This window comes from Marmota marmota, unplaced genomic scaffold (genome assembly GCF_001458135.2).
Source record: "Marmota marmota marmota unplaced genomic scaffold, marMar, whole genome shotgun sequence".
Lineage (NCBI taxonomy): Eukaryota > Metazoa > Chordata > Mammalia > Rodentia > Sciuridae > Marmota > Marmota marmota.
The window spans coordinates 3,944,338-3,956,502 of NW_026000164.1; the positions used below are offsets into that span (position 1 = coordinate 3,944,338).

At 45.3% G+C, this 12,165-nt stretch overlaps 1 protein-coding gene across 1 annotated transcript in view; it reads left to right on the plus strand.

Moving 5' to 3' along the window:
- The window catches only part of Znf777 (zinc finger protein 777), a 29,511-nt gene extending 20,131 nt beyond the window's left edge, over positions 1-9,380 (plus strand). The window contains exons 5-6 of the mRNA XM_015493722.2: positions 4,650-4,901; positions 8,394-9,380. Of these exons, the coding sequence (XP_015349208.1) occupies positions 4,650-4,901; positions 8,394-9,088 (947 nt within the window). The 3' untranslated portion in view covers positions 9,089-9,380. The remainder of the gene's footprint in view (positions 1-4,649; positions 4,902-8,393) is intronic.
- The last annotated feature ends 2,785 nt before the right edge of the window (positions 9,381-12,165 follow it).

The window sequence follows — 12,165 nt, forward strand, 5'->3', positions numbered from 1 at the left end:
TGGTTTCCTGTCAAGTGCAAATTTATTTACCTAGGCCATTTTATTTGGTAAATGCTACCTACCATCACAGGCCTTGGCTCCATGAGCTTCTTGAAAACCCATGAAGGCATTAAAAACTTGAAACTGTTTTTTTCTCCTTGTCTAGGAAACAAAAAGAAAATTGCTAAATGTAAATAATCAAATGTTTATTTTAACTAAGTGTCTCCAGAATATAGTATTATATCTGTTCCATCAATTATTAAGTTCAGGCTTCAAAAACATTTAATATATTTGAAAACAATTTGTAGGCTAGATTTTCCCATTTCTCAAGAGTTCTTAGGTGCACATGTAATTACAGAGATCAAGAGCCAATCACAGATTAAGTGAAATTCTCATAGCCAGTGTCAAAGCAAACATCTTTCAGAACAATTTACAGCAAAAACTTAATAGTTGATGTGGCTTAGATGCATTTGAGGTGTTGGGTACCAATGGCCATACAGCTTCTAGAAGAATTATCTGAGGCCCTAGAGGTTGAGGAATGACCTGCTTCTCTTTTCAGAGCTGTAAAACTGATGTCCCAGGCTTTTTAAGTTGTAAATGCTTATAAATGCAGTTTGTTTGTACATATGCTTACCAAAGTTGTTTGGGGTGGGGAGCACTGGCTCCCTACTGTCTATATAACAAGCAATGGGGGCAAGAAAAGATGTTTTGAGGGAGCATGCAGTGCCCTAGAGGGGAGGGAGAAGGGCTTGGGTTCCAAGGCCAGCCAGGTTTCACTGACAGCTTAGTTAGGTGTGGGGTGGAACAGGGGACATGGACTGGGTCTCTGGGTCAGGGCAGGTGCAGAGACACTAGTCTTCAAGCCAAGCACTCATGGTCTTGAGGACATAGGAACTTCTCCAAGAGGAGCACAACATGGGTGGCCTTGAGGCTCCCTTTGCAGGTCCTTGGCCCCCGTTCTCATTCATAAACTGATTGGCCAACATACATACATGTGGCTCCTGAAATGTGTCCTCATCTCCCATGTCTTCCACTGTGTGAAAACACAGAGGGCCCCTCCTGGCCATCCCTCTCACTATGGAGCACTCCTCTTCATATAGACCCTTTGGGTCACCAAACAGAGGGAATCCAGGATGTACATGACAAGAAGTGCATCTCTTGGGCCTGAAAGGCAAATTCTATTCCAAGTTAGATTGTTTGAAATAGTTCCCTTTCAACAAAATTGAAAGAGAAACTAATCAATTTGTCAGCTAATAGGCCATTAAGAACAATTTAAAAAAATATATTTTTAGTTATAGATGAGCACAATGCGTTTATTTATTCATTCATCCATTCATTCATTCATCCATTCATTCATTCTTATGTGGTGCTGAGGTGAGGATCAAACCCACTGCCTCACATGTGCTAGGCAAGCACTCTACCACTGAGCCACAATCCCATTCCCACAATTTTTTATAATATATTAACCATGTGATTTTTGTGGCATATAATTCAGGATAAATTCAAAGAATCGAGTGACAGTTTCATAACAGCTTCTTCTAACCCATCTACATATTGATGAAATGAGGTTTCCCAATGCTTGCATTTATGAAAATGAAAATTAGAATAGAACTGATTCTGAACTCTGTCTCTTAATACAATAAGAATATGTATTCATTCTCAGATATGTGAACTAATTGGAAAAAAATAATCCTTATTCATCCTCAAAAGATACATTTCCAAAAGTTTTTTCTTTTCTATCTTGGATAATTGGTTATCATTCTGTAGTAATAATCACAAAGGATAACCTCATCCAGGAAAATAATGAACACCTATAGCCCTATGGTTATTAGAAATGAAAGCAAAATTAAACTTTCAATTTACAAACACATTTTTGTGGCAGATGAAGCGATCAGTAAAAGCCTTCTAAGCATAAAAATATGCTCTATTAGGATAAAATGTTGTGGGCAAAGTGGGAATGGAAATAGAAGTTCAAGGTGAAAAGGAATGATGTAAAAATTCCAACTGTCAAAGAAGTACTTGTTCACATATTTTTTTAAGTGAATAATGGTGGGTTTAAAAATTGCTAGGGTTCTTAGATTCCACTGGTGACATTAAGGTATGAGGGAAGGGTTTACTTCAAAATATCAATATTTAGAATACTCCAGAAATTACATCTTTTGCAGTTACTGACGCATTTCATATATTTATTCAGAATGGTGCAAAGGGGCACACAGTTTTGAATAATTATTTTAGGGAGTAGGCAACCAAAATATTTCAAGAGTTTGTGAAACAAGAAAGTCATGTTTGTGGAGGGAGCATAATGATCTAGTACAGGGACAAAGTTTGAAGACAGGAGAAAGGAACATACTTTCGGAGCAAATTTCCAGAAGGAAAACATGGGCAAGGTTAAGGAACAGAGGATTTGGGTTAAAGGAAGAAGGGGGAGATGGGACCCTACTTTTCCTGAGATTGGTGAGAAAAGGGGGCATTTTATGTAGCTGTAACAAAATAACTGAATCTTGGCACTTTATACAGAAAATAAGCTTATGGAGGTCAAAGAGCATGGCGTCAGCACCTTTTGACTCTGGTGATGGCCTTCTGGTTATATCATAGCATGGCAGATGGCCCCATGGTGGGAATACATGAGAGAGGGAGAGAGGGAGATATCACATGATGAGACGAGCTCAGAGAGGCCAACCTTGCTCTTTTGTAATAGCTAGCTTTCTCTAACCCACCATGAGAGATCAGCATGACTACCCTCACAAGGGCAGTGCCCCAATCTAATCATCTCTTCAAGGCCCCATGACCTCAATACCATTACGCTGGGACCCTAATTACTACACAAACCCTTAAAGCATCCAAACCATAGCAAGGGAAAGGTGGTGACTTTCAGCTTGAACAGGAGGAGGAGGAGGTGTAAATGTGGGTGACTTTTGTGTTTTGTTTACTAGAGAACAGGATACAGAAACCTTTGTAGGGTGAGAGTGGGACATTCCCCCTGCCCCAAGGGAAGGTAGCCAGGGTCCACACTGAAGGCTATCAAAACCTCACCATGGGAATATTAGAGCTGCTGTATATTCCACCTACTTCCCAATGGGTTGTCATGACTGATCAGGGAGGTATTAAGGGTTGCCGAGCATCAGAAATGACCCAGCATTAGGTCACAGGGCATCTCTTTTCAGCCTAGTGGGTTGGTCTGATTACTCTGTGACCTGTTCCACACTGGACTGGAAAAGAGCAGACAGGACAGGAGGAGGCTTCTTGTGGGCAGGGCTATCTGCCTCCTTCACTTGACTTTGCTCCCCCCCCCCCACCACAGCACTATCACCTTCTAAGGAATAATATAATTTACTTACTGTGTTTACTGGCTTATGTGAGATGTAGTTCTGTTCACTGACATATCCTGGGTCAGGAGAACACTGCAGGCCCTCAGCAGGTGCTCAGGAAATGCCAATGAACATGTAATGAAAGAATGAATATATTTATGTATTACACTTTTATCATTTCCTCAACTAAAAAATGTGTTTTCTCAACATTAAAGGGGCTTATGCTAGAACAAAAGTCTATCCATATGAAAAAAAAAATAAACTTGAACACATACCTCCTACCATATATACAATAAAAATAAATTTCAAGAGTATTGAAGACTTTAAAAAGTTAATAATAAGGGCTGGAATGTGGGCTCAGTGGTAGAGTGCCTGCATAGCACGTGTGAGATCCTGGGTTTGATTCTCAGCACCACATAAAAATAAATAAATAAAATAAAGGTATTGTGTCCAACTACAACTAAAAAATAAAAATATTTACAAGAAAATTAATAAGAAGACCAAAAAAAAAAAAAAACTTGGGATATAATCTAGGAAACCAGACGTACCATCTAGCAGCAGAGGAGACTTGAACTAAGAAAATCCAGGAAAGAGAGGGATACATATGAAAACTTTTTAAAAGTTGTAATGCAAAAAATACCTAAAACTGGCAAATGACAAATTTGAGGGGAAAAATATTTGAAATACAGAGATGAGAAAGTGAGTTGTCTTTAATGCAAGACCCAGAATTCTTACAAGTTGTCAGAAAATACAACCTAATTGGCACCAAGTCAAAAGATATGCACCCCTGGTATGCACAAGAGCCTGTGTCAGCTGATGGCTTGACTTGCAGTGCTGCAGCTGAGGTAACCCACAGACCTATGGGGAGGGCTAAAAGACATAGTTTAAGGCACAGTGTATGATAAGGATGCTGTTTAGCTTAAAAACAAACAAAATCCAACTGCTCCTATTGTACTCCTAAGTGTGCTTGAAAGTTTGGGCTGGGAGAGCCCCAGGAGGTCTGGAAAGGTGAGAGTAGAAGGGAGAAGGCCCGCCCCCTTTGTATTCACCTGGACAATGAGCAGCCAGCCACAGGGAACCTGTGTGGCCCCTGGCTTCCCAACCTGGGAAAGGGAATGAGTTCTCTCTAAAAGCTTGTGGGGCTGATAGAGAATAAACTTTTCAAATGTCCTAACTTGACTCCAGTTTGTATTGGTGTTCAGGTCTACAAGTGCCCAGAAAATTCTGTCCACTCACCACCAACTCTATTATATTTCTTCAGGATCTCTAAAATAAGAACTGTTGGAATGTAAATTCTCAGGCTGTGGAAACCTGGGCAGGTGCATGACCGTGTTCTGGATTCTCTCCCCCTCCTCCTCTCAGCACATGATGGCATCGTGATTAAGATCGAGGTACAGACCAACGACGAGGGCTCAGAAAGCTTGGAGACACCAGAGCCCCTGATGGGACAAGTGGAAGAACATGGCTTTCAGGACTCGGAGCTGGGCGACCCCTGTGGAGAGCAGCCAGACCTGGACATGCAGGAACAGGAGAACGCCCTGGAGGAGTCCACCGAGGGCTCAGGCGAGTTCAGCCAGCTCAAGCAGATGCTGGTGCAGCAGAGGAACTGCACAGGTAAGCTCCAGGCAGGTGAGGCAAGCCTGCAGGGGTCTTCCAGAAAGACATCTGTACACTGAGGGGTTGGGGAGACATCCTGATCAGCACTGGGCTAGGAAAGAAGTTGTTATATCCAAAGACTGGTTCAGACAAGAACTCAAAGATCTTGGCGATTATCTGTCCAGCCCCCTCCTAGAGGCAGGCGAGGTCACATCCATTGTCTAAGGCCACAGCCAGAAAGAACTTCCTCCTCCCAAGGTGTTCTTGATTCTCCTGTCACATTAACATTAGAAGCCTCAACCAACTTGGAAATTTCAACCCTGGAGAGCATGTTTTTAAAATGACTGCTCTATACTGTCTTTCCCTGGTAGAATCTAGCCATCATTTTTGTTCATTATTAAAAAAAAAAAAAAAAAACTCAGTTTAATCATTCTGCACCTGTAGCTCCTTGGGAGTACAAGAATATAAGCAGGGCTTGGATGTACCTCAGTGGCAGAGCGTTTGTCTCACATTCACAAAGCCCTGGGTTTGATCCCCAGTTCCAAAAAAGACAAAAAAAATAAAGAACCCCATGAAAAATAAGATTTTTAAAAAAATAACCCTTAAGAATATAAGACAGTGGGGCTCACAGCACCTGATCCAGGACTTGTTTTTGTGACAGATTTTTCTGAGGCTCCACCACCCTTGCATTCCAGGATTTGGTGTACACCATCAGCATGGTGTATTTTTTAAACATGCTGTTGGACTTAACGAATATTTTATTCCAGGGTTTTATAACTATATTCATAAATGCAATGAACCTAAGCTTTTCTTGAATGAGCCTCATCTAGTTTTAGAAACAGTATTATTCTAGACTTATCAGATGGGTTGGGCAGGCTTTGCTCTTATTCCATATTCTGGGTGAAAAAAATAATAATAATGAGGTAAGAATTAAGTTCCTTGAAAATTTGGTAGAACCCAGCTGGTTTTAGTCTAATTATTAGATTTTTTCCCATTTTATCTATAGTTCTTCTATAGCTTGCCATTTTTGCACTTAATCAGAGGTCATGGGCATCCTACACCGTCAAGCAATGGATCTAACTCCTTATTTTTAAAATAACCATATGGTATTCTAGAAGTTTTTTTAAAATTATTATCATTATTATTATTATTATTATTATTTTAGTTGCAGATGGACTCATACCTTTATTTTATTTATTTATTTTTATGTGGTGCTGAGTGCCTCACATGTGTTAGGTGAACACTCTGCCACAGTGCCACAACCCCAGCCCCAGAAGTCTTTTTAACATACTACACTCTCTTTCATAAAAGAAGAGCAAAGCTGGGCGCATTGGCACACGCCTATAATCCCTATAATCTCGGGAGGCTGAGGCAGGAGTATTACAAGTTCAAAGCCAGCCTCACCAATAAGGCCCTAAGCAACTTGGCAAGACCTTGTCTCAAAATAAAAAAGGGCTGGGGATGTGGCTAGTGGTTGAGTGTCCCTGGGTTCAATCCCTCGTACCAAAAAATAAATAAAAGCAGGAAGACATAGGCAAATTCTGAAAACATCATAACATAAATTCCAGATTGTTATCTGAGCATTCCCCATTAATTCCATTCATTCTAATAGAACCTAGAAAATACTAAGCAGTTAGTAGAAATTTGAGTCTTGAATTTCAGGGCCAAATATTTCATTTTTATCATTTCATTAAGGAAAAAGTGACATTGGTGCTCAAGGAGAGTTTACATCCCTAAGGCTCAGCCTTTTAGATCTGACTATATTTTCAGGATAAACACCAGGGTGACCAGCTGCCCCCTCCTTCCTGATCTTTTAGGGATTATGCTCCAAGGATGTTCTGAGTCACTTCCTGCTGGGAATCCTGCACTGCAGAGGCAGCCCTGACTCAGCCCACTGGCCCATTTTAACACGAGTTTACAGGCCCTAGAGGAGCAGTGGAGCATCACTAGCAACTGAACAAGACCTGGGCCAGCTCACAGATATCACTAGACTCAGCTTCCCAGTCAGTGAGGGAGTAGACCAGACCAGACAGTCCCTCGGCTGCAAGCTCCAAAAAGGTGTATGACTTTTTATTTCACTAGGAAACATCACTTGGTACCTCTGGACTTAGATGCTCCACCTGTGAAACGGGGATAATTCTTGACTTTATCTGTACCAAGATACTGTGCATCTGAAGAGAAAGCAGAGGTGTGGAAGTGCTTTCCAAGAGTTCTTTGTGAGAATTCTGCAAGCTCAGACTGGTACTTTATCCCGTCTAATAGATGGACTCCGAGAAATGAGTGACTTTGGGGCAGAGGATGTAGCTCAGTGGTGAAGGGCTTGCCCGGCATGCATGGGACCCTCGGTTCAAACCCCAGCACCACAAAAAAACAAAACAGAAGTGACTTTCTCATGTCACACAAATTCAGTGACTTAAAATAACAGAGGTTATAGGAGGAGAAGGCCACTCCTTTCCCCTTGAACTTACATTCTCATGCACTACTGCAGAACTTGGCCTTGTTTAGGCCTAAAAGGGCCAGACTAGCAGGGGGAGCTGGGAGGAGGGGAGGCCATCCACTAGTCAGAGCCACATGTGGGCACTGCACAAAACCCTCCTGACCCCAGAGTTCAAGACTGGTAGTCTGAAGGAGCAGTGAGTACACATTCACAGTATGCTAGAGAAGGCATGGTGCCAGAGTCCCAGGGAAGTGCTCAAGGAGAATCAGGACCACCAAGGAAGGCCGCGAGACTCAGAGGAGAGGGGATTGCTGGAGGAGGGGGAGTAAGGGCCACACTGAGAATCTCCAGGTGGGTTGAGGAAGGAAGGAAGCCAGTCTAGCTGAGTTCAGGTGAAGGAGTCCTTAGAAATAAGATGGAAAACTCTGAATCAAGACTTTTTGATACAGTTGGCAAAAACCTAAATGAAAGAGGGACATTTGTGGGGCTGGGGTGGTGCCCTCATCTAGCATGTGTGAGGCACTGGGTTTGATTCTCAGTACCGCACTCAAATAAAGGTCCACTGACAACTGAATTTAAAAAAAAAAAAAAAGGAATGTTTGTGGACTCACATAATTGGCAGGTTCACAAGTAGGACAAGTTCAGGTACAGCTGGATCTGGGTGCCACTTACGCTAGACCTTGGAGCTGGTATCCTTTTCTGCTGGATGCTGCTGCACCAGAAGCTTCCAATCTTGCCCAACAGAGAGCCACCTCCCCTGTCTCCTCTGCATAAAATGCCAAGAGAGAACTCTAAGTGGCCCAGCTTAAACCTAAGCTGGTTCCTGACCAAACACCATACATAGCCAGCCTTGGTTACATGGCCAGTCCCATGGGGGTTGGGGCCATTATCCTCAGGGAGTGAGATTTTCCCAAAAGAAGGAATTTGGTCCTACAAGGTAACATGCGGTATCTCCTGATGACGAAAGTGATGCTCTACCTCCACCTAGGTCAGTGGCCCTAGACGACAACGTGACTTTCTCATGTCACACAAATTTAGGGTCTAACGTCTCTCTTTCTCTGTCCTTGGAGCAGAGGGGATCGTGATAAAGACAGAGGAACAGGAAGAGGAGGAGGAAGAGGAGGACGACGATGAACTGCCGCAGCACTTGCAGTCCCTTGGGCAGCTGTCCGGGAGGTATGAGGCCAGTATGTATCAGACCCCGCTGCCTGGGGAGATGTCCCCCGAAGGCGAGGATAGCCCCCCACCCCTGCAGCTGGGAAACCCGGCCGTGAAGAGGCTGGCGCCCCCCACGCATGCGCACTCGCACTCCCACTCGCACTCGCACTCCCACGGCGAGCGTCACCTGAGCGAGAACCGCGGGGCCTCCAGCCAGCAGCAGCGGAACCGGCGCGGCGAGCGGCCCTTCACCTGCATGGAGTGCGGCAAGAGCTTTCGGCTGAAGATCAACCTCATCATCCACCAGCGCAACCACATCAAGGAGGGGCCCTACGAGTGCGCCGAGTGCGAGATCAGCTTCCGGCACAAGCAGCAGCTCACGCTGCACCAGCGCATCCACCGCGTGCGCGGCGGCTACGCCTCGCCGGAGCGCGGGCCCGGCTTCAACCCCAAGCACGCGCTCNCCTGCGGACCCACACGGGCGAGTGAGCGTGCGCCCCGCCGCCGCCCCTGCCAGGTGCGTGGGCCCAGCCCCTCGGACACCTGCCTTGGCCGCGCCAGGCCCGAGCCCATCGGGCGGGGGCGGGGCGCCCCGAGCCCTCTGCTGTGAGCCCCCCTTCCCCTTTCGTCCCTCCTCCCAAGGACGCTGGGTAGTGAGACCTGGTCGCTTGCTGCCTGTTCCCCCTGGGCCTCTGTGGGGAGAGTGTGGGCCTGGGGAACCCCTTCGGGCTGTTAATTTCCTTGACAATAAAATGGATGAAATCAATCAGCACGGGGGGAGTGATTTGGCTGCCGGCCACTCGAAGGGGCGGTGCAGGGCCATTTAGTTGGGGATAGAAGTTTATAATTACCTTTTGGATACTGTGGTTCTATTTGATAATAATAGAGTAATTTTTAAAAGACGAGCGTTTCCTGTTTGCCGTTTTTGTTTGGTTTTGAAGGGGAGGGGCAGAGAAGGTGGCCCGAGGGACATGTGCGTAGTGTCAGTTGACAGGCTCTATGAGTCCCTTCTGCGTGCTCATTCTCCACGTTGGGTGGAGAACGAGAAATAGCTCCCTCTGATTATAAAATCAAAACGGGGGACAGCACTGACCAGCCTGAAGAAGTAGCAGAGTAGGGAAGGGTAGACTCCTGGCTGCCGAGCTTCCTGCGTGCCCTGGTGCCCACTGGACTGTGGGAGTTCCGGATGGCATAGGGCCCAGTTGACTAGAATGATGAGGGAGAGTGACAGGTTTGCAATGATGGGGCACGGGGGTCCTAAAACAAAGCTGGGCACCTTCCTCAGGATCCAACTTTGCTGCCCAGCTTGAAATGCAGCTGGCAGAGGAGTCAGTGGTGGGAGTGAACAGCTGTAGAGAAGGGTTACAGAAGCCTCGGTGCCACCATTTGGGGAGGCCACAGAAGGCACCAGTCAAAACACTGTTTTTTTTTTGAATGTTGTTCCAAAGTTACTCTCTAGGAGTGTTGAATGCACGGAGGAACCTGGCTTCTCTAGGAATCCATGTTTCTCCTCACCCTTCAGCTTTCTCTCTCCTATAGAAAGAGAAACTGCAGGCATATTACATTGCCCACAGAGTTACTTCCTCTCACTCTAGCTGGGCTTGGCAGTAACCAGAGAGGATCCTGGCCATTTCAAGGGACAGTTGGTGGAGAATAGCAGAATTAGGGCTTAGCCATATCAGTGGGAGGCTGGGCTTCCAGGAAGGCAGGGGCTCTTCTAAGAGCAGAGCACTCTGAAGCTGGGCACTGCATATGTAAGAAGCTGCTTATGCAGGGTTGGAAAAGGACTGGAGGGAGGAGGTGATGTGTTGTTCACTTTGATGGAACCATAGAGATCACTCTTCTGTAAAGGTGGAAACTGAGGCACAGAGAGAGGGGAAAGAGTTGGCACAAGAATTCACATGTGGAAGGATATAACTCCTGCATTTACACAGCTGATTTCTAAAAGGATGGTAGAACATCAGAGGACATCCAGCTGAAGAGGTGGCATGGATAAGGAGCAGGAAATCAGGTTAGCGTGCAGTAAACACCAGCTGCCAAGCAGAGGGTAAATGGGCCTCAGGCTACAGGTGGGCCCTGCAGGAGCAGGGAGGGATTCCCCAGGGGTGGAGTCCAGGGGGGTCTGTCCAAGAGGGAGAATTTTTATAGATGAGAATAGCAAGGAAGGTCTAATAGGTGGGGTGTTCTTAAGAGCAAAGGCCTGGCAGGGAGGCCACAAGGATGAGTTGGAGAAAGGGCCAGCTATTGGCTTGGAGTGGACAGAGGGTGCCGGAAGGGTTCTGGATGTGAGGTGTCAAGGCTGTAGAGTTTGAATTGGATCTTGTATGAGAAACTGGTGAAGACTTTTGAGCAAGAGAGAAACAGGGAGCAGATTGGATAGGGAGGCCAGGTCACAGGTGATGGAAGTGGTGGGTGAAGGTTGAAGGGATGGCAGAGCTTAAGTGGCTCCTTTGAACATGAAGATATCTGGAGCGCCAAGAAGATGGTGCAGATGTCTTCTGCTGCTCCATCTTTGTAGGCCTGCAGTTGGAGGCCTCGGTGCTGGTGGCACTCCCACAGTGGAGACCATGTGGTTTGGGGTAGAACCCAAGTTGGAGACTCAGGGTGATTTCATCTGTAATGTGAAGTTACCAGGACAACATGAGATCAAGTGGGAGGTGCTTAAGAGCCTTTCTTTTCCTAGGAACTCTAGTCTTTAAAAGAATTAAACCCAGGATAGCTAAAGACTGGTATTTCTTGTGTGGGGCTGGGCTGCCAGGACGTGTTGCACCTGCACTTCCCCTTCCTTGGCTCTAACCCCTTCTTTATACCTCTTTCTCCTCTAGGCCCAGCGCCCTATACTCCAAAGCATGGGTCCCCTTGTCCCACCTCCCCACTGCTCCCCGATCCTCCCTGTCCATCTGCTGTACTCTCTGCTAGTGATCGGAGGCCAAAATCAAATAGAGGACAGTCATTGAAGTGTACACAGACTAGAATCAAACAGATACAGATTTAAAGGTTGTGCGACCTTGACCCTAAACAAGTTCATTAACATCAACTTCCTCATCTAATAAATGGGGATAGAGAAGTTCCCATTGTTCCCAGACCTAAGTAACATAAAGCATAAATACATAGCAAAGATATGGGCACATAGTAAGGTCTCAAAGTTTGCTAATTTCATTATTAAGTTATGGCTAATGATGATTTAACTTAGGAAAAAAACAAGTTCAGTGCACTAGTGTTGTATTCTAAAAGTACAAATCTCCGAGAAGGAAATTTCTTCAATAGGCAGAAACAGAAAATTACTGTGGTGAGAAGAAAATCAAATCAAACCACATCCTGATGTCCAAGTGGACAGAGCTCTAAACCCACCTTTCAGCCCCACACCAGGTTTGCCACAGGTGGGAGCCCATGCCTGTGGGTTGTCTGGTACTCTCACTGTGATTTCTTTGGGTATCCTTAATTAGAAAGACTCAAATTTCTAAGTTGTCTGTTGCCATTGGCCCCATGAGGTTGTATACCATAAAGAATTAACTGCCATTTATTGAACACTTATTTTTGAAGACCTTATGGGCATTATAAACTCTGATATATATGTACCATTACACCCATTTTATAGGTGAAGAGCTTGAGATCTTGAGAGGTTAAGGAAGCCTAAAGTCACATAGCAACCAAATGGTAGAGTCAGGATTTGAACTCAAACCTTCT